At 38.3% G+C, this 22857-nt stretch overlaps 1 protein-coding gene across 6 annotated transcripts in view; it reads right to left on the bottom strand.

Moving 5' to 3' along the window:
- Positions 1-22857, bottom strand: part of RUNX1T1 (RUNX1 partner transcriptional co-repressor 1) — a 158118-nt gene that overhangs the window by 18683 nt on the left and 116578 nt on the right. For all 6 annotated transcript variants that reach the window (XM_087706864.1, XM_087706866.1, XM_087706865.1 and 3 more), the window contains 4 exons: positions 19513-19763; positions 17423-17508; positions 14000-14195; positions 1106-1174 (listed from right to left, as the gene is read on the bottom strand). In XM_087706864.1, the coding sequence (XP_087562990.1) occupies positions 1106-1174; positions 14000-14195; positions 17423-17508; positions 19513-19763 (602 nt within the window). The remainder of the gene's footprint in view (positions 1-1105; positions 1175-13999; positions 14196-17422; positions 17509-19512; positions 19764-22857) is intronic.

Genomic DNA, 22857 nt, shown 5'->3' with positions numbered 1-22857 from the left:
TTGCCTTTGTTTAGTACAAAGGGAGATACTGTCAGTAGTTCAAGTAACAAGAAAAAATCATAAGGAAGAAAAAAAAAAGGGGGGGGGGAACTCTTTTTGATTTTGTAACTCCCAATCCCAAAAGCCATTCCTCATCTCTGTAGAAAGAGATAGAAAAATAAGGGGGGGAAATCCCTCATCCTACTCATTGCTATACTCATACTTGTATGATAGTAAATAATGGGAAGAATAGTATGGGAAATGTTTGGGGATGTGGGTGATCAACAATAACTAGTGAAAAGATGAGAATACTTGTCTGATCCAGATCATGGACTTTAAAAAATTTCATCCCCCAAATTTAATTTCTCAACTTTATCAGCATCAGTAAGACAGACAATTTACCAGGCTAGATTTCTTTTGGATTTAGCCAATGGATTCAATTGCAGTCAATCAAATACAAATATTTATTTATAGCTTAGGCTTTACACAAAGTCTATATGTGAAAAAAAATATGATGTAGATCTTCTCATACAACACAATGGCTTTATTATCATGTGTCCCTGAAAATAAGACAAGGTCTTATTTTCTTTTGACCTTTGAAATAAGCACTTGGCTTTATTTCCAGGGAGGTCTTATTATTTTTGAGGTGCAGGAGGCAGCGAACATGGTCTCTCATGGCTGCTGCTGTGTTGCAATATTTTCAGGAAGTGCTTATTTTGGGGGGAGGGCTTATTTTAGCTCATGCACTCAAAAGCCCGATTGGACATATTATCTGGGGAGGTCTTATTTTGAGGAAAACAAGGTAGTAGATATTGCCTGCCAACCATTAGAATAATGATGTATAAAAATCATTAGATTTAGACTTCTCCAGAAGGATAGGTAATATAATCTGGGTATCTTTCTTATTTTAGAGTTATGTTGATATCACCTTATCTTCTGACATAGATGCTGGTGTAATTAAAATTATTTTGTGTTCTGATCCATTCCAGCTAAGCATTATGAATTAAAACTGGTTTATTAGCAATGCCTTTATTATTTCTTTGTTTTTAAAATTCATATTATCAAAGTATTCACAAATACACACAGCTGCCAAACTGTTATGCTCATGTTTTTAAACAATTCTTACCAGCTTTCTTCCAGATCTCCTCTGGCACATATCCAGAAGCAGGCCTGTGAAGGAATTCCCGATGTGAGTCTATAAGAACCAGGGGGAGAATAAGAGAAATAAAACAGTATATTTTAAATCTGGTTAAACAGATTTTTTTTTTAAAAAAACTGCTTTTCATAATTCAATCAAGGGATTAAAAGTATAAACTTGATTAAAAATGAAGAGAGCAATGCTTTTATTCCAAAATTCCTTATGAAACATTTGAAATAAACCCTACTAAATGAATCTGATATAATTATGTTCTTCTCCAATATCCACATATACTCTGTGTGTGTGTGTGTGTGTGTGTGTGTGTGTGTGTGTGTGTGTATCCATATGTGTGTGTGTATTATGGAAAAACTAATATTAATCACTGAAATGTACCCTAAATTGCATTATTGCAACTTAATAATAGCAAATATTGTTTTTCTTTAATATACTTCATAATGGATTACTGGGTCCCACTGTAAGATATAGGAAGGCAATTTTTTACCACAAACTACAAATGGCAGGCAAGATGTCTCAGTCTAGAAAATGAGAGAAAGCTAATTATAATGGCAACCCTTTTGTTTAGGATTGTGGCAAACAAACTGAATATCTGTGGGATTGCCTCAACAGTTGCTCTCTACTAAAGAAATAATTTACTGTTGGTTAGTGGTGGTATTCCAAATCTTTTCCTACTGGTTCTATGAGAGCGCACTTTGCACACGGGCACAGCAGTCAAAGACTGCCCTCAGTGTCAGCGCTGGTGAGCTGAGCTGTTTTTTTAGCCCAGCTGAGGCGCAGCAATCCGTTCTGCTGCGCGAATCAGCTGAGCTAAAAAAACAGGGGAATATTGGAGAGGGAATGACAGAGACGGGATAGTGGGGCCAACCAGAGGTGGTATTTGCCAGTTCTCCGAACTACTTAAAATTTCCGCTACCGGTTCGCTTGAACCAGTCTGAACCGGCTGAATACCAACCTCTGGCTACTATAAAACAAATTTGCTTTGTGAGTGGTGAACCTTAGGTTAAGACTTGCTGCCAATTTAACAACTGTCCCTCATAGGGCTGTTTGCAGAATCAGAAACACAGAAAACATGTCTAGCCTTTCTGTATATCAAGGCTGCACCATCCAATATGTGGGTATGAAATGTTTATTTTTCTTTAGGAAAAGAGCTGCTGCAAACAATTGCCCTTGGTATTTGAGAACAAGGATCACTGAAGACTTGTCCAGGTGGAGCATCTCTGTATAAAGATTGAATGGCCAGTTCCCTGACTTTCAAAGGATTATTGCCCATTTCAGGCTTCTTGACAAGAGCTTGGTGGGTGGGTAATTCTCAGATGCTACTCTTGACCCAGCTTGACTAAGTCTCTAGATTCAAATTCACTGAAGCTCCTCAAGACACATAGTATAGTAGATAAGAATCTTTCTTGCATAGTAGATGTAAACGGTACCATGATTCTTTATTTTACCATTGTGTATAATTTGACAATCCTTCAAGGTGGATCAGACCAGGAAACTGACTCAAAAAGTTTTATTTGAACTCTAGTTTATTAGTAACAGAATCTTGAAAGCCTGGTTGCATTTTCTCTCCCCTCCCTCTTATATTCCAGGAAGTTAGAGCGGAGCCAATTTGAGTTTCCGCCTCATGTTTTGCTTCCCAATGTTAAGCATGTTTTTGTAACCCTTTTTGCATACTTTTTCCCAGGTCATCTTCGTATTTCTCTACAGGAAACTTCTTTTTCCTGCTTTTCCCAGTTGCTCTGGCCTGTGGCTCAGTTTTAAACTGAGTGAATTGTTGATATAACTGACAAGTCTGCTCTGAGAAATTCTAGCTCTCAACCTAAATTTTGCCCCCTGAGGTGGTGACTTTGCCATTTTTAGACTTACTGATAAGGGAGTGACCCTTAAAGTGGTTTTTTTGATACCCCTTAAGGCGGAGAACTCTATTTTCATTGCAAATATTGGAGAAGAGCTGGGATTACAATTGGGACAAGTTACTAAATGTTGCTGCCTAACTAAATTATGGTTTTCTGGAATGAGATGATCAGGGATATTGAAAAGAGTGAGGACTGAAGAAAACCAAATTTTAAATAGTAACTGGTAAGGAATTGCAATTTGGTTTTTACAATTATTGGAAAGTTTATGGGTTTAGAGATCTCAGTTATGATCTATTTTCTGATGAGCTGAATTTGTTTTCTGGATTCAGTTTTGGCATCTCCTTTTGAGACAATACCTTATGTATCTTATTATTATGTACAATCTTATGTATCTAATCTGGAGTAAAAGATTCCTGCACCGAACAGGGAATTGGATATTATGATCCAACTCTGGATTTTAAATTGTGCTTGACTCCTTAACTGAAATACTTTAGCTTGTCTCTTTTGTTCAATGTTCTTTATATTTTACCCTTATAGCAAATTATAATGTCTGCTCTTGCAGTTTTGTTTATGGGTGCTTTCCTGGCTGATTTTGGACTATTCTGATTTAGGTTTGGAAATTTGTGGAAGACTTATTTTCTTTTATCCCTTGTGGTTGGCAGCCCTCAGGCATAAAGGTTAAAGGACAAGAAGGATGTAATCAGGACTGACATGTTCGTGTGGTGAAAGCTCATGTCCTGAATGTATCCTGGTTATTCTTGGGAGATACATTATTCTTTGCAGCCTTTTTCAGTCTACGCTTGTAGCTTGAAACTGTAGCTCCATCTGGATTCTATCAAACATGCATTTAATGCTATGTTCTATTCAGTGAAAGGCAGATGTTTATATTTTATTTCTTATCTATTTCAATCCTTTAGTAATCTTTTCTATAACTTGCATCTCTCTCTCTCTCTCTCTCTATCCCTCTGTTTTTGTAGTTACCAATGTCTTCTTTAGGCAAATCTGTTCTTCTGCAGAAAGGAATACTTTTCTTGTGTATGTTCAAGGTTAACAGTATCCATCATTCTTTTTTGGACTAATCACAAATAGTGCCACATCACGATAGAGATTATCATCATAATGCACTGTTTTAAGGGGTATATTTTGGAGAGGTGCGTACCGCACTACATATACATACACTTATGGGCAGGCTCCCTTCCTCTGATTTGTGGAAATTGAGTGGAATAGTAATCCCAATGTGCAGTCTGCACACCTTTTATCTATAGTTATTTGAAACAAGACTTCGTAAACTTAATCCTGAATAAACCCTACCATAAGGGATTTATAAACCTAGGGTACTGGAGGCTAAAACAAATGAAGAAAGATGCAGGAATTTAGTATGTCTAGTTTAATGAAAAGTAGGACTAGGGGTGACATGATAGCAGCATTCCAATCTCTAAGGGGTTGCCATAAAGAAAAGGGAGTCAAGCTATTTTCCAAAGCACCTGATGGCAGGACAAGAAGCAACGGGTGGAAACTAAGCAAGGAGAGAAGCAACCTAGAACTAAGGATAAATTTCCTGACAGAACAATTAATCAGTGGAACAACCTGCCTCTAGAACAGGCCTGTCAAACTGGTGGCCCATGGGCTGCATACATCACGTGCAGGCCATGCCCACCCCAGCTCTGCAAAGGCAAAAAACATCACGATATGTCACGTGACAGATCCAGTTTGATACCCATCCTCCAGAAGTTGTGAGTGCTCCTGGAGGCTTTTAAGAAGAAATGGTGTGAATTGGTGTTGCATTTCCTACTTGAGCAAAGATTGAATTTGGAAGACATTCAAGGTCAACAACAGAGAACAACTCTGTTGTTCTAAGTTTTTCTATATTGTTAATCAGTATATACTTAATAAAATGACCTTTGCCTCTCGTCTTGCTGAATATTCATGAATATTCTGCAACTGTGTCCAACACTTGCACCTATTTCCTAAGTGGTGATTAAAACTACATCTGAAAGGCAGCTGGCAGAAATAATTAAATTAATTCCTACACAAAACAGGACCATACTAAGATTGCCAAGTTAGCAGTGGTTAAGGATTTCATTTTGACCATGATGATCAACGACCTCTCCTGTTATTTGGACTGAATCATTCAGCAGGACATATACTAGATTTCCTATTCAGTTTGAGATGTTGATGAGAAAGTAGAGGGGCTGGTTGTAACTCTGATATTATACAGTCAGTTTGATGCTGGTGGCTTCAATAGGCTTTTACGGGGGCAGGGAGGATTGGTTAAAGATCAGTCAAGAGAAGCCACTCAAAATGCTATATCCAGATGATTCCTGAATGCACTAGTGGGCTTGTATCTCTTATCTGTTGGCAATACTCACTGAAACCTTGGCAAATCTGTGCAACACAAAAATATGCCATGTAAGTGTAGTCCTTGACTTACAACCATTTGTTTAGTGACTGTTCAAAATTACAACTGAAAATTACACTGAAAAAAGAGATTTACAACCAGCCCCCATACTTTTTTGACTGTCGTAGCATCCCCAGTCATGTGATAAAATTTTTGGGTGCTCAGCAACTAATTTGCATTTATGATGTTTGAGGCGTCTTGGGGTCATGTGATCATTTGTAACCTTCCCAACTGACTTCTGGAAAGAAAAGTAAATGGGGGAAGCAATAGCAATAGCAATAGCAGTAGACTTATATACCGCTTCATAGGGCTTTCAGCCCTCTCTAAGCGGTTTACAGAGAGTCAGCATATTGCCCCCAACAATCTGGGTCCTCATTTTACCCACCTCGGAAGGATGGAAGGCTGAGTCAACCCTGAGTCGGTGAGATTTGAACCGCTGAACTGCTGATCTAGCAGTAGCCTGCAGTGCTGCATTTAACCACTGCGCCACCTTAGCCAGATTTGCCTAACAATCTGCAGTGATTAGCTTAAATATCATAAAATTAGATATGATTCACTTAACAAACATCCTGTTTAGCAACAGAAATTCTGATCCCAATTGTGGCCTAAGCCAAGGACAATCGGTATCTGAAATTACTGCTTCTAAGCCCTCTTTTCCTTGAAGTAAGCATCTTTGTTTCCAAACTCTACAGGCCAAAGGAAGCTGGTGACACTGGAAACATCAATAAAGTGCTATTTAGAGTTTAAAATTTATGCCTAAAATTTACTACTGGTTCTGTGGAGGTGGCTTGGTGGGCATGGCATGGCTTGGTGGGTGTGGCAGAGGAAGGTTACTGTAAAATCTCCATTCCCTCCCCACTCTGCTTTAAAAATGTTTTTTAAATGATCCTGGATACTGAACCTGTATCACAAAATGAAACCAAATTCAGTGTGAAGAAAGTAACATAAACTATGAAAAACAAAACAAAACCATAACAAAACATTTTAATGCTTGCTCTTATAAAATATTAAAATCCATAACTAGATTTTGAAATCAGTGAAACTATGCTGAGTATCCTTTGAATGCTACAAGAAAGGTAACATACTACGAAATATGGAACCCTGTAATAAATATTTTGTCTTAGCCAAAAAAGAACATAAGCCATCCAGCGCAACTATGATTTTCACTACAAGAGTGGCCTTTTGGTACGATATAAAAACTGGAACAAGATGCTGTATTGATTTGTTTAGGTATGTAACAGTCAAAGCTAAATGGAATTCAGTGATATCATTCACTGGATTGCCAGCTAATTGGTTCAATTTCGAAGCACGAAGATCAATCAAGCTCATATTCCAACCCATAATTCATATAGATAACGAAGCCAAGACACTGTTAAAAAGATTAAATCAAGATCTACGAAGGACTTCCACATGGCTTTTAATTTTCTTTTCTGGAAAGGAAAGGATGGTATAATATACGCTGAAAATAAGAAACACACGTCCACATTTTAAAAATAATTTAAAAGTGGATATGATGAAGAGAACTTTGTGTTTCCAAAGACAAATAGCTCCATAATTTTAAACCAGGAAGTAAACAAAGTTTCTAATTATTTTATTCCATATCACTCATCTAAGGAAAGAGTTGTAAGATTTGAAAATAGAAGAGGAAAATGATCCAGGCTTGTTTCTTTGAGAATTTGTTGATGTTTTATAAAGTGAGGACCATTATATCTTGCTTGCTGGCCGAAATAATAAATATTTTATTTTAGAAAAAGATTGTCCCTCCACTGATAATATCCTAAAAAAATGTATTTTGCCTGGGATAAGAGAGCTTCACCTGGAACAATCATAGATCTATTTTATATGTCTCATATAAAATAAAATTTATATGATCTATTTTTTATGAGTCAATGAAGATGTTATCAGCAGTCTGTATCACTTTCCCCAAATTTCAAAGTCTTCAATCATCACTTCATCACATTTTTTATTATTCTGAGGTTATTTATTTCCATATTACATGCACCTTTCCTCCAAGAACCCATAGTGTCATAGGTAAAGGTAAATAAATATTCCCTTCGCACATATGTGCTAGTCGTTCCCGACTCTAGGGGACGGTGCTGATCTCTGTTTCAAAGCCGAAGAGCCAGCGCTGTCCGAAGAGGTCTCTGTGGTCATGTGGTTGGCGTGACTAAACGCCAATGGCTCACGGAACACTGTTACCTTCTCACCAAAGGTGGTTTCTATTTTTTCTACTTGCATTTTTTCATGCTTTCGAACTGCTAGGTTGGCAGAAGCTGGGACAAGTAACAGGAGCTCACTCCGTTATGTGGTACTAGGGATTCGAACCGCTGAACTGCCAACCTTTCTGATCAACAAGCTCAGCATCTTAGCCACTGAGCCACCACGTCCCAGTGTAATTGTCATAAATAGCATCATTTCCTCCATTTTTGTCCCACATTAATCTGTCAAGTAGGCACCCACAGAGAACCTAATAAAAGGAATTTACATTTATTTCAATGTGTTATTTCTATGCATCTTTGTCTAATTTATTGTTTTGTACACAACACTCCCTACCATATTTTTGTCCATAATTTTAGCTGGTTTCAAGAGAAGTGTACAATCCAAATCACACATTACTTTAGCATGCGCAAATTAAGTCATACCATTTTAATCACACTTTTGCTATCTTACAGTATAAGATTAAACTAATTTAGCATCTCTGGTGGATGGTTTCTATTCTTTGGTACTTGGGAGAAATAATGTATTTTTTCTCTGTTTTTTTAAAAAAAACTTCTTTTAGCAATTCTTGATGCAGATAATATATAATTTTGTTGCAGAAAGTTAAACAGAAGATATGTGGCATCTGTGCCAAGTTATTCCTTGTAGAGAGTTAGTCTCTCTGGTCAGTGATGATTTTTGTTCTGTGATCTGGAACTCAACGTGATATTTTAGAGAAGTACGTCTAATGTATTAATGTGTATGTGAAACTGCTGGGATAGAGCTTTTGAAGAAGTAAAATATTGTCATATTGGTACATGACATTTATCCATGTTGGATATTTCCTTGTTTTCAAGTCTAGCATTGTAGCCTGTCAACATGGTTGAATCTTGTCTCTGTCTTACAGGGTGTTAATGGTTCCTCCCAACCGCATGACCACTCCCTTCATAATCTTACTCACTTAATTCATAGTACTAGAAACAATGATTGTACAAAAAAAATTGTAGCATACATTCAAAACATTTCTTAAAAATAATTATTTAACCAGATTCATAAGTCAAATAATATCAGATAATCTACATTTTACCACTCTGTCCCAAAAGAATTTCACAGAAGATTCTGCCAAATGTTTGTTTAGAATCAACACTGATTCTATCAAAAGGGATACAGTTGATTAATTCTTATAAACAGATCTTTTATCTTATAATCAATTATCTTTTTTAAGATGTGAGCTAGCTAATTAATATTCTGTTTTAGAATTTTGTCCAATATCAACATTGATTGACTGGTGTAAAATTTGCTTCTGTTCCATTTCCTGAAAATAGGTAGTTGCTTTGAAACAACATTTACAAATCCTTTTGTATCTGAGATGTAGCTTTTTATCAAAAAACAGTAAAAGCATCACTTGAATATTAATATTTTACTTTTCAAGTGACAATAGGTTAATCACAAGAACTAATTGATTCTTTTCTAACTACTAGACTAATATATATTTCTTCAAAGGTGTAAGAAAACAGAAAAATAACAGCAAAATAAAATATGCCCCAAACTGCAATGGATTTGGCATACCGCATGCAATGAATACCATTAACCAATTATTTTACTTAGTTCACAAGATCCTTACGAATTAAGATGACATGTCCTATTGTCAAAGTAATATAAATCAGCTTAATCAACCTCTAGAACAGGAAAGTCTATAATCCTGTTAGTAAGAAGCACTTTTGAATTCAGCAAATCATATGGGAATTCGATGCAACAGAAATCACCAGTGTTGTAAGCATGAAAAGAGAAAATGCAGGTTGACAGATAAAACAAACTGACAGTTTGATTTTAAAAAAAGTATAACTCATTATATTTATCCCAATTCCTTGAGCTTTTTCATAGAAAAAGTTCAGCTCTATTCATATTTGCATAACTATTATTAGGAAATTATTATATTGGGGTAGGATGGAAGTAATGGGGGAAGTCTTTGAATAATAGTAAAAAATGCAACTAGAATTTGATTTTTCATTTAAATTTTGCAGTTGGTCTAGCTCACCTTGTAAAGTAAGAGGCAAGAATAATCAGCAGTCTTGCAACATACAAAATGGCATTTGGAGTAAGGGTCTATAGCCGTGATGGTGAACCTATGGCACATGTCATACATTCACCATGGCACAGAAGTGGCACATGGAACCATGTCACTTTGCATGTGCACCGTCGCTTGTTCCTCTTCTGGGTTTCTGGTGCACATGTGCACGTGATGATCAGCTGAGCTTTGTACATGTGGCAGTGATGGAAACGGGAAGAGCTGGTCTTCCATTTTCTGGCATAAGAATGCGCGCCATCCAGATGATTGGCATATGTGCATCAGTCATCAGGTCATAGTTTTCCCAAACCTTTGGGTTTTCCCAAAGGTTTTCCCATGCTTTTTGAAGAGGCAACTGGACTTTCTAATTTTTCTTTGAAGATGTTTCACTTTTCATCCAAGAAGCTGAAGAAGCTTCTTGGTTGAGAAGCAACATGTCTTCAAAGAAAAACCAGGAAGTCCAGTTGCCTCTTCATAAAGCACATTTGGGATTTTGGGTAAGGTTAGCTAAGGAACTGCACTATCTAAAGATCACATTTGGACACTGATGAGGCTTGCTTTGTGAAAAATGTCAACAAATGAATTTGAGGTAGATGTGACCTAGAAGCAAGCCACTGTAACATACTGCATGTCAGGCCCCAAACCAACAAAGAGACTTGGTGTTTCTTCCCAGCTGAGTTCTTTGTGGTTTCACATATACTAACAAAATCATGCCAGACTGAGAATTCTACTGTCTGTTTCTTACAATATACTCTCTGAATTATTAGGTTTACCCTTTTCCCTCCCATATGATATCTAGACTGAGTTGTGTCTTATACCTCTGGAATGCACCCCCTTCCTCCTGGAAATCCACCTCCTTCCTACATGTGTTGTGTTTTCATTCTTAGGCAGTCTTTAATGAAATTACTGTATTTTTTGAAGTATAAGATGCACCAGAGTATAAGACGCACCAAGGTTTTGAAGAGGCATTTTTTTTAAAAAAAAAATAGGTAGATAGATAGAGGGATAGAGAGGGAGAGAAAAAGAGAGACATACAGTAGGTAGGTAGGGATAGAGAGAGAGAAAGAGAGAGATAAAGAGATAGAGAAATACAGTAGGTAGGTAGGGGAAGAGAGAGTGTGTGTAGGTAGGTAGGTAGGTAGGTAGAGGAATAGAGAGAGAGAAATAGAAAGAGATAGAAATACTGTAGATAGGTAGGGAGAAAGAGAGAGACTAGGTAGGTTGGTAGGTAGAGGGATAGAGAGAGAGGGATAGAGAGAGAGGAATAGAGAGAGAGAGAAATACAGTAGATAGGTAGGAAGAGAGAAAGAGAGTAGGTAGGTAGGTAGGTAGGTAGAGGGTTAAAGAGAGAGAGAGAGAAATACAGTAGGTAGGTAGGTAGAGAGAGAGAGTAGGTAGGTAGGTAGGTAGATAGAGGGAGAGAGAGAGAGAGAAATACAGTAGGTACGGAGGAAGAGAGAGTAGATAAGTAGGTAGATGTTGCCAGGTGTATTTATCCATGTGCTGACAATCTGCAGCACCTAACATTTTGTTTCTGCTGGCACAGCACTTGATCAATCTAATTCTCATCAATCAGTTAAAGAGCTTTCCGAAAGGGGAAAAAAAGTTTTTGCACTCTGCAAACCTCCCAAAAACGGCCTGTATTTCTTTTAAAAAAGAGCATGAATAGCCTTGGGGGAGGGGCTTGCAGAGTGCTCCTAGGGGGTGGGGCATGGGCAAAAATTCAAATGGCTATCCCCCCAGTCATGTGATCGCATTTTGGCTCTCAAGAGTTTACAGCCATTTGCAGAATCCCATGGTCATATGACCATGTTTTATGGCAAAATCAGACCATTGCAAATCACTAATGACCATACTGTTCGCTTAATGATTGCCACAAAACACCTAGTGGTAAAATTAGGTCAATCATGTGAGTAATCCAATTTATGAATGTTACAATTTACAGCCATGATGGGCTGGTTCCATTATGATTGTAAAATGAAGAGTATCTGTATATCCTTTTGCAAAAATGCTTGAATAAAATAAATTATTTACATATAATTTTACCATTACATATTGAGTTTGAGTTTATTATATTTCTATGCCGCCCTATTCCCCGGAGGGGACTCAGGGCGGCTCACAACCATATTCTATCAAGTGTATAAATATGAATAATTTGTCTGATATTATATATCATATTATATATATATGGATTATTCAGGAGTAAAGTAAATTTAATCATCTTCCAAACAAATATTTAAGTATTTCTTACAAACAATTTATGCTAAGCATATAAACCAGGTTGGTGTAGAGTTTAACTTGTTGGTCTAGAAACCAGGAAACTGAGTTCTAGTCCCACTTTAGGCATGAAAGCCAGATGGGTGATTTTTGACCAGGCATTTCCGCCCAGCCCAACCCATCACACAATGTTATTGTTGTGGGCAATAATAGGAGGAGGTAAGAGTATTAAGTATGTTCACCGCCTTTAAATAAAGGCCAGATATACTGTAAATAGATAAGTAAATAAAACATGCAAATATAAATAGTGTATAGAAATTTCAAGAAAGTGGTTCAGAGTGTATCAATTTTAATGTAAGAAAAAATAATGCAAATAACATGACAATTATTGATTTTTATCACTGCAACAGGATAGAAAACTAATAAATCAATAAAGCAGGGTGTGTATGGGGAGGGGGGGAACGAGTGTTTTAAACTGTGAGTCTGTGTTAATGCTATTTCTTTCAACCACAGTTCTCCAAGGTCTCAGGCAGAGATACTGTATATCTCAACACCCATAAATTACTTTTAACTGTAGATACTCACAATTCCGCATGCATCTGCTGCTACGGTACCTTATCTCACACCATTTCTTATTATTAGAAAGGTCAGTAGCGGCTAGCATATGCGTCCTTGCTATTTCACCTGGTGCAAAGGTTGCAGAGAATTCTGGATTAAAGCCATTATTATAAACTTGAAAAAAAGGATAGATTATAGCTATAATTGAAACTGATCTACAAAATGGGCACTGATATAAATCATAAAGGGGGGAGGGGGAGACACAAAGGCATAACAGATGGCCCTCTTCTCCTCCATCCATAGCTACTGGAGATGACAAGCTGGTAATTTTTACTGGGTGGTTTAGCTCATTAAAAATGACAAAGGGGATTTGTGACATTTGCAACATACAGAAAAATGCAGTGTTTGTTCTTTGTGATACAATATTTTTTAAAAACAAGTTGTAAGTGTGGGATGGCACCTATATTGATGAAGTTCTTATCTTGCCTTATAGGCAACTCATCCGTTGTTGACTATTTTCCTTATGAACTAGCAGCACACTGTCGTGATGTTATTCTCCTTTTATTAAATTCTATAATTTGTAAGGGAATCTAATTCTAATTCATTATTATCATACTGTGTTCAAAACAGAAGCTGCAAATTTGATGGCATGTGCTTGAAAGGGTTTTAATATTCTGTACTTTCAAGAGACACCGATGTAGGATCATAACACCAGTTCTTTTCTGTATCAATTTATGATGATTTACTAGCCCTTTTCTTTTCTTAGCCCAATAAACAGAATCCCTATAGCTTAATCCAGGTGAGCTAAATATTGTATTTCGATAATCCTCCACCTTCTCTGTAAAGTTGTTGTGGCCCGCCAGCGCCCAACAGAGCTGGCAGCAGATTCGGACAGTGATGAGGTTGGGGAGGAACATGGGGCAGTCCTGGAGCCTGGGGAAGGCTCGGATGAGGGCTCTATGCCAGAGGCAGAGATGGGGCCATGGCCATCTGACAGTTATTAGCTGCCTTCGGAATCAGACATCAATGAGGCACACAACAGCTGGAGTTTGTTCCCAGTGTGCTCATGCACAATGTTGCCAGATGAAGGGAACAGCTAAAGAACAGGTGTTGATTTGGGAGTAAGGCCACAGGCAGAAGGTGAATGGCTCCTCCCAATAAAAGAGGAGCGAAAGGCGAGGGGTGTTTGGAGGAGACAATTAGTTCATTCTTGCATTCTTGCCAAGTATTTCGGCATCTGAAAGAGGCCTAGCCACTCTCTAAGCCTGTTATAGATCAGAACTATCTTCTGTGGGCTGGGAAAGACTGTGGGCCAGGACCTTGCTGGAGATGAATTCACTGTAAATTAAATAAAAGGGGTTTATCGGGACGAGGACTTGGCTTCGTGCTGCTGGGGAAGCCTAGGTCAGAACAAAAGTGTGATTTTAAATATAGGCAAACATTTTATAGCCGCAAAATTGTAATTTTTTTTTTAAAAAATGACCAAGATTAAAAAAGAAGACAGATGCAAGTCTGTAAACACAGCAACATAAAAGTGTTGAAAGTGGTTTCTGAATGGTTTAAAGACACCATACCTAAAGGGATGGGATCCGGGTTCACTGGACTCTGCTGCCTAGAATGATTGCTACCGTTGCCTTTTTTCAAATCCTCTGCATCGCTGTACCGCCGTATCCAGTAATTAAGTTCTTCCCGGTCAGCTTCTTGACATCGCCGTAGCACAGTGAGAGATCGCCTTGTTTTTTCTACCATGTCCATGATGCAATTTAAGAGCTAGATGTCACAAAGGGAAAGAGAATTATGAAACGTTAATGTTTATTTGATGTATATCAATCAGAACAGAAGTGGAAGGGATCTTCGAGGTCTTCTAGTCCAACCCCCTGCTGGTGATCACTCAAGCCAGTGATCACTCAAGCCAGTGATGTCTAAGCTTTTTGTTAAGGCGTGCCAAAAGCATGGGGGAGCGTGGGGTGTGTGTGTCACGTGGGCCTTCCCCCACGCATGTGCGCACCCCCCCACGCGGATGCGCACAGGGTTCTCTGGACTTCCGGGAGGCGTATTGGGCTCTTTTTTGTCCTCTGCAGACTTTAGGGGGCTTTCCTGAAGCCTCCAGAGGGAGAAAAACGTCCCAACGGGCACCCCAGAAGTTTGTTCCTTAACTTCTGTTGGGACGTTTTTCGGCCTACCCAGGCTTCAGGGAAGCCTCCTGAAGCCTGGGGAGGGCAAAAAATGGCCCACCATGCAAACCAGAAGTTTGGGAATGGACTTCTGTGTTGCCCATTGGGCAGTTTTTCTCCCTCTGGAGGCTTCAGGAGGATTTCCTGAAGCCTGGGGAGGGTGATAAACAGCCCAATGTGCAAAACGGAAGTCTGTTCCTGAACTTCCGGTTTGCGTGTTGGGCCATTTTTTGCCCTCCCCAGGTTTCAGGAAGCTACACTGAAGCCTGGGTAGGCCTAAAAATGCCCAATGGGGCCGACTAGAAGTTCGGGGACGAACCAGAAGTCTATTTCTGAATACTGCCCATAATAGCAATAGCAGTTAGACTTATATACCGCTTCATAGGGCTTTCAGCCCTCTCTAAGCGGTTTACAGAGTCAGTATATTGCCCCAACAATCTGGGTCCTCATTTTACCCACCTCGGAAGGATGGAAGGCTGAGTAAATCCTGAGCCGGTGAGATTTGAACAGCCGAACTGCAGTCAGTTGAAGTAGCCTGCAGTTCTGCATTTAACCACTGCGCCACCTCAGCATAAGACCCAGATTCTATAGAGCAGGGTCACACTTCAGTGGTTCTCTTCAAACAAGTGTCAAATGGACTCCCACCATCCACTGCTGTCATGTTTTCCCAGTAGGACATGCTACTTAGGTTTCACCACCGATGGCCACACAAACAGACTGTATTTTCTAGGTGAACTGTGGTGCCATAGAATGAGAACCACACTGGCTCACAGTTCCATTCTGTGGTTGATTATGTTTGAGTATCCAGAACACAGTTCCCAACCTGACATTAACAAAGCAGCACAGTGGATTTTAGCCAATTTAATCTGGTGGTCAGCCAGCACAAAGCACGTTCAAGTGTTAGTCCAAGTCATTTCCCATTCAGAAGGGCCATTAGCAATATTTACTGGGGGTGGGATGAGGACAGGTGAGAGAAGTGGCTGCTACTGCTGTTCCAGAAGCACTGCATCTGTTATAGCATCTACTATTTTACATAGCTTTATAGCCCTCTCTAAGCGTTTTACAGAGTCAGCATATTGCCCCCCCCCCCCCCCCCCGATAATCTGGGTCCTCATTTTACTCATCTACTATACAGGGCTCAATGGTGAAATTAGCTTGGAGTTCCAACTTTTTCTGCAGTGGGAACAATGTCTGAAATGTTGAGAAGGTGTAGGATAGACACACAAGGCAGAGATGAAAGTGCCACACAGCTATTGCCATGTGCTCAGAATCTCCTTCCTACCAATGCTGTCCTAAAAGTTCTATTTCCAATTTCTATTTTTCTAATCCAATGTGCAAAGGAAATAAAGCACTCAGCCAGGGAACATCCTGATATTTTAGTTCCAAACAATGTGTACGAAGACTACGTCTTATACATAAAGCTCCTACTCTTCTTTAAGCATATTAGTTGCCATTTATTTTTAAATAGGAAAGCAAAGGAAGTCCCAGAACCCAGATTTGACATTTTTGACTATTCTCCAGCAGATCCTGATACTACGCTTACTATTGGTTTTCGAAGGAATGTTCAACTCCAGCAGTTGTATGCCCATCTGCTACAAACATTTGTTTTCATGCTGATCCTGGGAAAACTGCTGGACTCATTTATCATGGGATGGCTCGGGAAATAGTTTTAAAGATAAGGAATAATTTGAGTCCAGCAATTTTAGATCCAGTTGGACATCTTAATGAATGTGTCAAGAATGTTTCAGGAATTGGCAATTCAACAATAGCATTCCCGATTGCCAAGCAGACCTCATTCCAAATAAGGTAAATAACAATAATTTTTAAAACGCGTCATCATGAACTTCCCAAATTTTGCAAAATTTCAGTGATATCTCATGTGAAAAAGGCAAGTGTCACTTCAGTGAGTTCAAAATAGTTGACACCGAAATTGGCACTTTTCCTCTTGTAATCATAAATAACATTCCTTCTCTCTCTCTGTATCATATATATAGGTTATGAAAATTTGCAGCCTAATCCTAAATATGCTTATAGATTGGAGTGGTCTTCATCTCTGTTATATTAGCACAAAGACAAGCAAAACCTATGAAGGTAGGAAACAGTATTCACCATTATGTGTGAAGTTCACTCATAATGATGAATCCTGTTTCTTAACTTCATGGGTTTTGCTTGTCTTTGTGCTAATATAACAGAGATGAAGATCACTCCAATCTATAAGCATATTTAGAATTAGACTGCAAATTTTCATAATCTATGGACAAAGATAATAAGCATTTCGCACTAATTTTAAACTTAAAATTACCGTATTTTTCAGACTATAAGATGCACTGGAGTACAAGATGCATCATAATTTTGAAGAGGTAAATTTTTTAAAAAAGTTTTTGCACTCTGGAGGCCTCCCAAACCCTCTGCATGCCTCGTTTTTTTTTGCAAAAAAAAAGGGGGCATGCAAAGCTTTGGACGACTTTTAGAGTGCTCCTGGGAGCTGGGGCAAAAACAAGTAAAAAAAGTGCACGCAGAGGCTTTGGGAGGCTTCTGGGGGCTGGGGTCCCAAAAACAAGCAAAAATGGCCCATTTTTTTTTTGCTCATTTTTGACCTCCCCAGCCCTCAGGAGCAGTCTGGAAGCCTCCTAAAGGCTATGCACATCCATTTTTGCAAACCGGATGGGGTTTCGGTCAGCCAAAATACTATATTCAGTGTATAAGACGCACCCAGATTTTCACTTTTTTAAGGGAAAAAGATGCTTCTTATACTACGAAAGATACAGTAAGTTTAAAACTTGTGATATCTACACTACATAACAGAATACAGACATTCCTTACATGGTCAAGGTGTTTCCATTCTTCGGCCCATTCTCTATCTGTTAGTCTATGATCAATCATTTCTTCTTGACGTGTCCCATGCAACCCTGGCAGAAAAAGTGTAAAGTATTACATATGAATAACATGAATGAGGCATTTTATCAGTAGCTTCAAATTCAGCCTATGGCTATAAATATATGCATTATTAACATTGCTTGATTAGGGGCATTGCATGATCCAGGTACTTCTTTAGTTTCAACCACAATTGGGACTGAAATTTGTGACATAAATTACTGCAGTTGTATGTCAAGTTGGACCCAATTTTATGATAATTTTTATGGTGGTTTTTTTTAGCTAATCACATGGTTGCTAAATGAATCACACAGTTATTAAACAAATATATCCAAAACATCCAAATGGATGTTTTTTGCTGAAAGGTTGAAAATTGTAATCACGTGACCCAAGGATGCTACAACAAGTAGTAAATACAAGCCAGCTGCCAAACACAGAACTATGATTACATGACCACTGGGCTAGTGCAATGGTCATAAGTGCAACCGGTTGTAAGTCACTTTTTCCAAGGTTGTCATCGTTAAATAGTTGGGAAAAAAAAGACCTGATTCTGATGGAATATTTCAGGGATCAAGGAAATCTACAGAATTAAAAATAGGAAAGAAAATCGTAGAACCCAAGTTGTAATGATAGCACTTGGATTTATATACCACTTTACATAGCATCACAGCCCTCTCTAAGCAGTTTACAGAGTCAGCATATTGCCCCCCAAAATCAGGGTCCTCATTTTATCCACCTTGGAAGGTTGGAAGGCTGAGTCAAATTTGACTTGAACTGCCAAATTGCAAGCAACCGGCAGGCAGCAGAAGTAGCCTGCAATACTGCACTCTAACCACTGTGCCACCATGGCTCATGATGCTTTGAATCAGCAGTAAGATTTTCAGAGAAGTAGAAAAAAATAATCAAGAACCCCTTTCTAATTCCCTGACTGCCAGATCAGCAGCCAGGACAGAGGCACACCATTAAACAATAAAGCAAGGTAATCTAATCTAATCTAATCTAATCTAATCTAATCTAATCAATTTTCAAAAAGAAATATGGAAGAATGAGGATAGGAAGAATTATTTTGGTTAATGGATTTGAAGTTTTTTTTCTTTATCTACTCCAAGCAGCTTACCTATATAATGAAATACATCCCACAAAGGCAAACCAAAATAATTCACTAACAAGTATATAGATTTCTTTTGATCCATAAGAGAGTCATTACAAAACAATAGGAAAAAAAATCATACAAAATGAAGACAAAGACCTCTTTACTTCTGTAAGAAAAGTATTCCATTTCTTGGGATAGAAAAGACTCCGTTCCTGACTAACAGTACTATGATCCAACATAATGAGAACTCACAGGCTAAAGCTTTGTTGTTCACTCAATAACTAGCACACTGACTGACGTATGAAAACTTGTATGGCAATGTAGGTCCCACATTTGATTGCATGAGCTCTGCACTATAAAAGAAGACATGCAATACAATGTAATGCAGAACAGACCAGACCAGAACGGAATAGAATAGAAATTTTTATTGGCCAAGTGTGATTGGACACACAAGGAATTTTTCTTTGGTTCATAAGCTCTCAATGTACCAAAAAAAAAAATACATTCATCATGAATCATAAGATACAACACTTAGTGGTAGACATAGGATACTCAATAAGCATCAAATCATGCTAGGAAACTAAACAGCACTTAGCAATAGCACTTAAGAGTTATATACCACTTTACAATGCTTTAACAGCCCTCTCTAAGCAGTTTACAGAGTCAGCATATTTCCCCCAACAATCTGGCTCCTCATTTTACCGACCTCGGAAGGATGGAAGGCTGAGTCAACCTTGAGCTAGTGAGATTTGAACTGCCAAACTGCAGTCAGCTGGCAGTCAGCAGAAGTACCTGCAGTACTGCACTTTAACCACTACGCCACTGTGGCTAAATAAAACAATACATTATGGACGGGTATCTTCAGGCAAGCACTGGGATTCAAATAACAACCGAAGGGTGATACATACGGAGATCGAAACCCCAGTGAAAGAAAAGCTTTGCTTACCCATAGGTCTGTTTCTGTCCCTGAGGTCCCTGTGGTTGGGGTGTCTGTATGAGTCCCTGTAGTGGTGGGCAATGGCCATATCATCCAAACGGTAATGCTGAGGTGGAGGCGGAGTAGGGTGAGGCAGACCATTAGGCTGGTAAGACAAGCTGTTATTTGGACTGTACCGCTGGCCCGGGCTAATAGTGCACGGCCGCTTGCTTGGATGCTCTGAGTGCAAAGGCTCTCTGTCAAAGCCATTTTCTTTGGTTCTAGGGGAAAAAAAAGATACATACGTTTGATTAAGGCTTTTTCCAAGCCACAAGGAAGTCCTGCACAACTTATTTTGCCTTCTCCAATTCTCCCCACCCCACGAGAAATAGGGAGATAAAGTCCCAACCTATATGGAGAATGTCAGCTTGAGAAAACTGCAGTACAGGTAATCCTCAACTTACAACAGTTCATTTAGTGACCATTCATAGTTACAACGGCATAGTCTTCTATTTACATTTCAAATATTTTACAGATGTTATATACCACTCCATATTCAAAGACCACTTCTAAAATATCTGTTTGCACAGTAGCAGTTAAAGCAGAGTTTGAACTGAGGTTTTTCTTCAATATGGAGGGATAGACAAAGCAAAAGTAAAGTTGAAAGAAAAGTGTCATACTATGTTTACATTAACTGTACAGGTGATCATATTAATTTTTCAAATTCTTTCAAACAAAATGACTACTGAGAACCTACTGCAAACACACATTGATCACTTTCTGTACTTTTAAAAAATTATTGCATGTGAGTGCTATTAGAGAAAATGATCTTTCTTCCTTGATAAGCCTACCAATGGTAATTGAAATGTTAAAAAAATAACTCTTAACTCCTTATAAGAAAAATAAAATCTTAGTTTTATGACAGAAGATACCAAACGTTAAAACTGTATATTTTATTGGATTGTTTTGGAGAGGTGGAGCAACCAAAAAGATTGGCATTGGTTTATAAAGCTGTAATGCAAATATTTTTGACGAGTGGGGAAACGTATCTGAATCTTAACATTTAAATGGCTGTTTTGAGCTGTGTATTCCTATTCCATTTTAAATAGATTCAATAAAATAATAGAACCATGAAGTTGGAAGGTCATCTATTACAATACCTCACTTGATGCAGGATCTACTAAATCATTTCAAACAGATGATTATCCAGTCTCTGTATAAAGACTGTGAATGAAGATATATACTATTAAACATATTAGGAAGAGCCACTGTGGTCCAGTGGTTAGAATGCAGTATTGAAGACTTCTGCTGCCTGCTGGCAGCCTGCAATTTGTGAGTTGGAATTTCACCAGCTTCAAGGTTGACTCATCCTTCCAAGGTTGGTAAAATGAGGACCCAGATTGTTGGGGGCAATATGCTGACTCTATAAACCGCTTAGAGGGAGCTGTAAAGCATTGTGAAGCGGTATAAATGTCTAAGTGCTGTAGTGTTATTGCTACTTTATAAGGAAATCCATTCAGTTGGTTGACCTCTTTTACCAACATAAAATCCCTTCTAATATCTAGCTGAAATCGACTTCTCTGTATTTTCAACTTTTGATTCTAGTCCTGCTTTCTCCGACAGCAGAGAACATATAACATGTTCTCTCTTTACATGACAACTTTTAGATAACTAAAACCAGTTCTTTCTAGGATTTGGTTTCTAGTCCCCGTTACCATTTGGGTAGTTCTTCTCTTTATTTGCCATTTCTTGATGTTTTGTGATGCCCAGAATTAAATACAGAATTCTAAGTGGGGTCTATTTAAAAAAGATATAATTGCTTTCCATCAACTAGACTCTATGCTCCTATTAAAGGTAAAGGTTCCCCTCACACATATGTGCTAGTCGTTCCCGACTCTGGGAGGCGGTGCTCATCTCCATTGCAAAGCCGAAGAGTCAGCACTGTCTGAAGACGTTTCCGTGGTCATATGGCCGGCATGACTAAGTGCCAAAGGTACATGGAACATTGTTACCTTCCCACCAAAGTTGGTGCCTATTTTTTTACTTGCATTTTTACATGCTTTCGAACTGCTAAGTTGCCAGAAGCTGGGACAAGTAACGGGAGCTCACTATGTGGCGCTAGGGATTTGAACTGCCCACCTTTCTGATCGACAAGCTCAGCGTCTTAGCCACTGAGCAACTGCATCCCATACTCCTATTAATGCATCCCAAATAGCATTTGCTGCTGGTTTACAATACTTTTCCAATTTTCCCATTCCCACCTAGTCCATTTTATCCATGGCATTTCTCCAATTTATTCAGCTGGTAAATGTTTAAAAATGAAAAAGAAAGGGTCTGGCATGACTTGGGATAAACCAGTGGGTGGCTCTTGATAAGTATTGTACTTACGTTCACAAATACTATCTTAAATAATTTGCTTAAAAACCTTGCCAGTATAAACATCAAGCTGACAAGTTTGAAATTGTTCAGGCCCTCCTCCTTTCCTTTTTAAAGGTAAGGGTAACATTGCTATTCTCTAATCTTCTGGGTTATTCGCCAGTTATCCAAGAATTCTCAAATATGGCAATTAGTATTTCTAACCACCTCCATTAATTTCTTTGGTATCCCAGGATACAATTCATTTCCTTTTGGGATCTTCTATTTATTTAAGTATATAATTTAATTTTAAACCATATTATTTGCCTTCATTGGTAATTTTAAACTGTTATGTAATTCTTTATTCATCTACCCTGAAGTTCCGTTGTTCTATTTATTTAGTCCTTTATATCTTGCTGTTATTATTTTTATAAATAACTCAAGCCAGTGAATTAATAGTTCTTCTTCTATTTTCCCCACAACTAGAACCTTGTGAGGTGGCTTGGGCTGAGAAAAAATGACTGGTCCAAAGTCACGTAGCTGATTTTCATGCAGAAGGTATGATTAGAACTCACCGTCTTCTGGTTTTTAGCCAGGACTAAAGCAAATTGGCTCTCCATTTGTGGCACAACAATCATCAGCAATGATTTTGCTTTCTATCTGAGCGATGATGATGATGATGATGTGTGTGTGTGTATGTGTGTATATATATATATGTATATGTGTATATGTATGTATGTAGACATATATATATATGTGTGTGTGCGTATATATATATGTATATGTATGTATGTGTGTGTATACATACATACATACATACCCCCCCCCACACACATACCCCCACCCACATACATACATACCTATATGTATCTACATTTTCTAATTAGTTTTTTCATGGTTTTCCCCATATTTCAATTGTGTATACACACACACACATGTGCCTTATTATTGTATGCTGGGGAAACTGGGGGCGAAAGAAATAATTCATTATAAATAGCATTCCGGGACTTAAATGTGGCA

This window comes from Thamnophis sirtalis, unplaced genomic scaffold (assembly GCF_051295495.1).
Source record: "Thamnophis sirtalis isolate CommonGarterSnake01/CBP01778 unplaced genomic scaffold, rThaSir2_p1.2 scaffold_2, whole genome shotgun sequence".
In the NCBI taxonomy this organism is placed as follows: domain Eukaryota; kingdom Metazoa; phylum Chordata; class Lepidosauria; order Squamata; family Natricidae; genus Thamnophis; species Thamnophis sirtalis.
The sequence above is the reverse complement of the archived record's forward strand: the minus strand, read 5'-3'. Positions and strand labels throughout refer to the sequence as shown.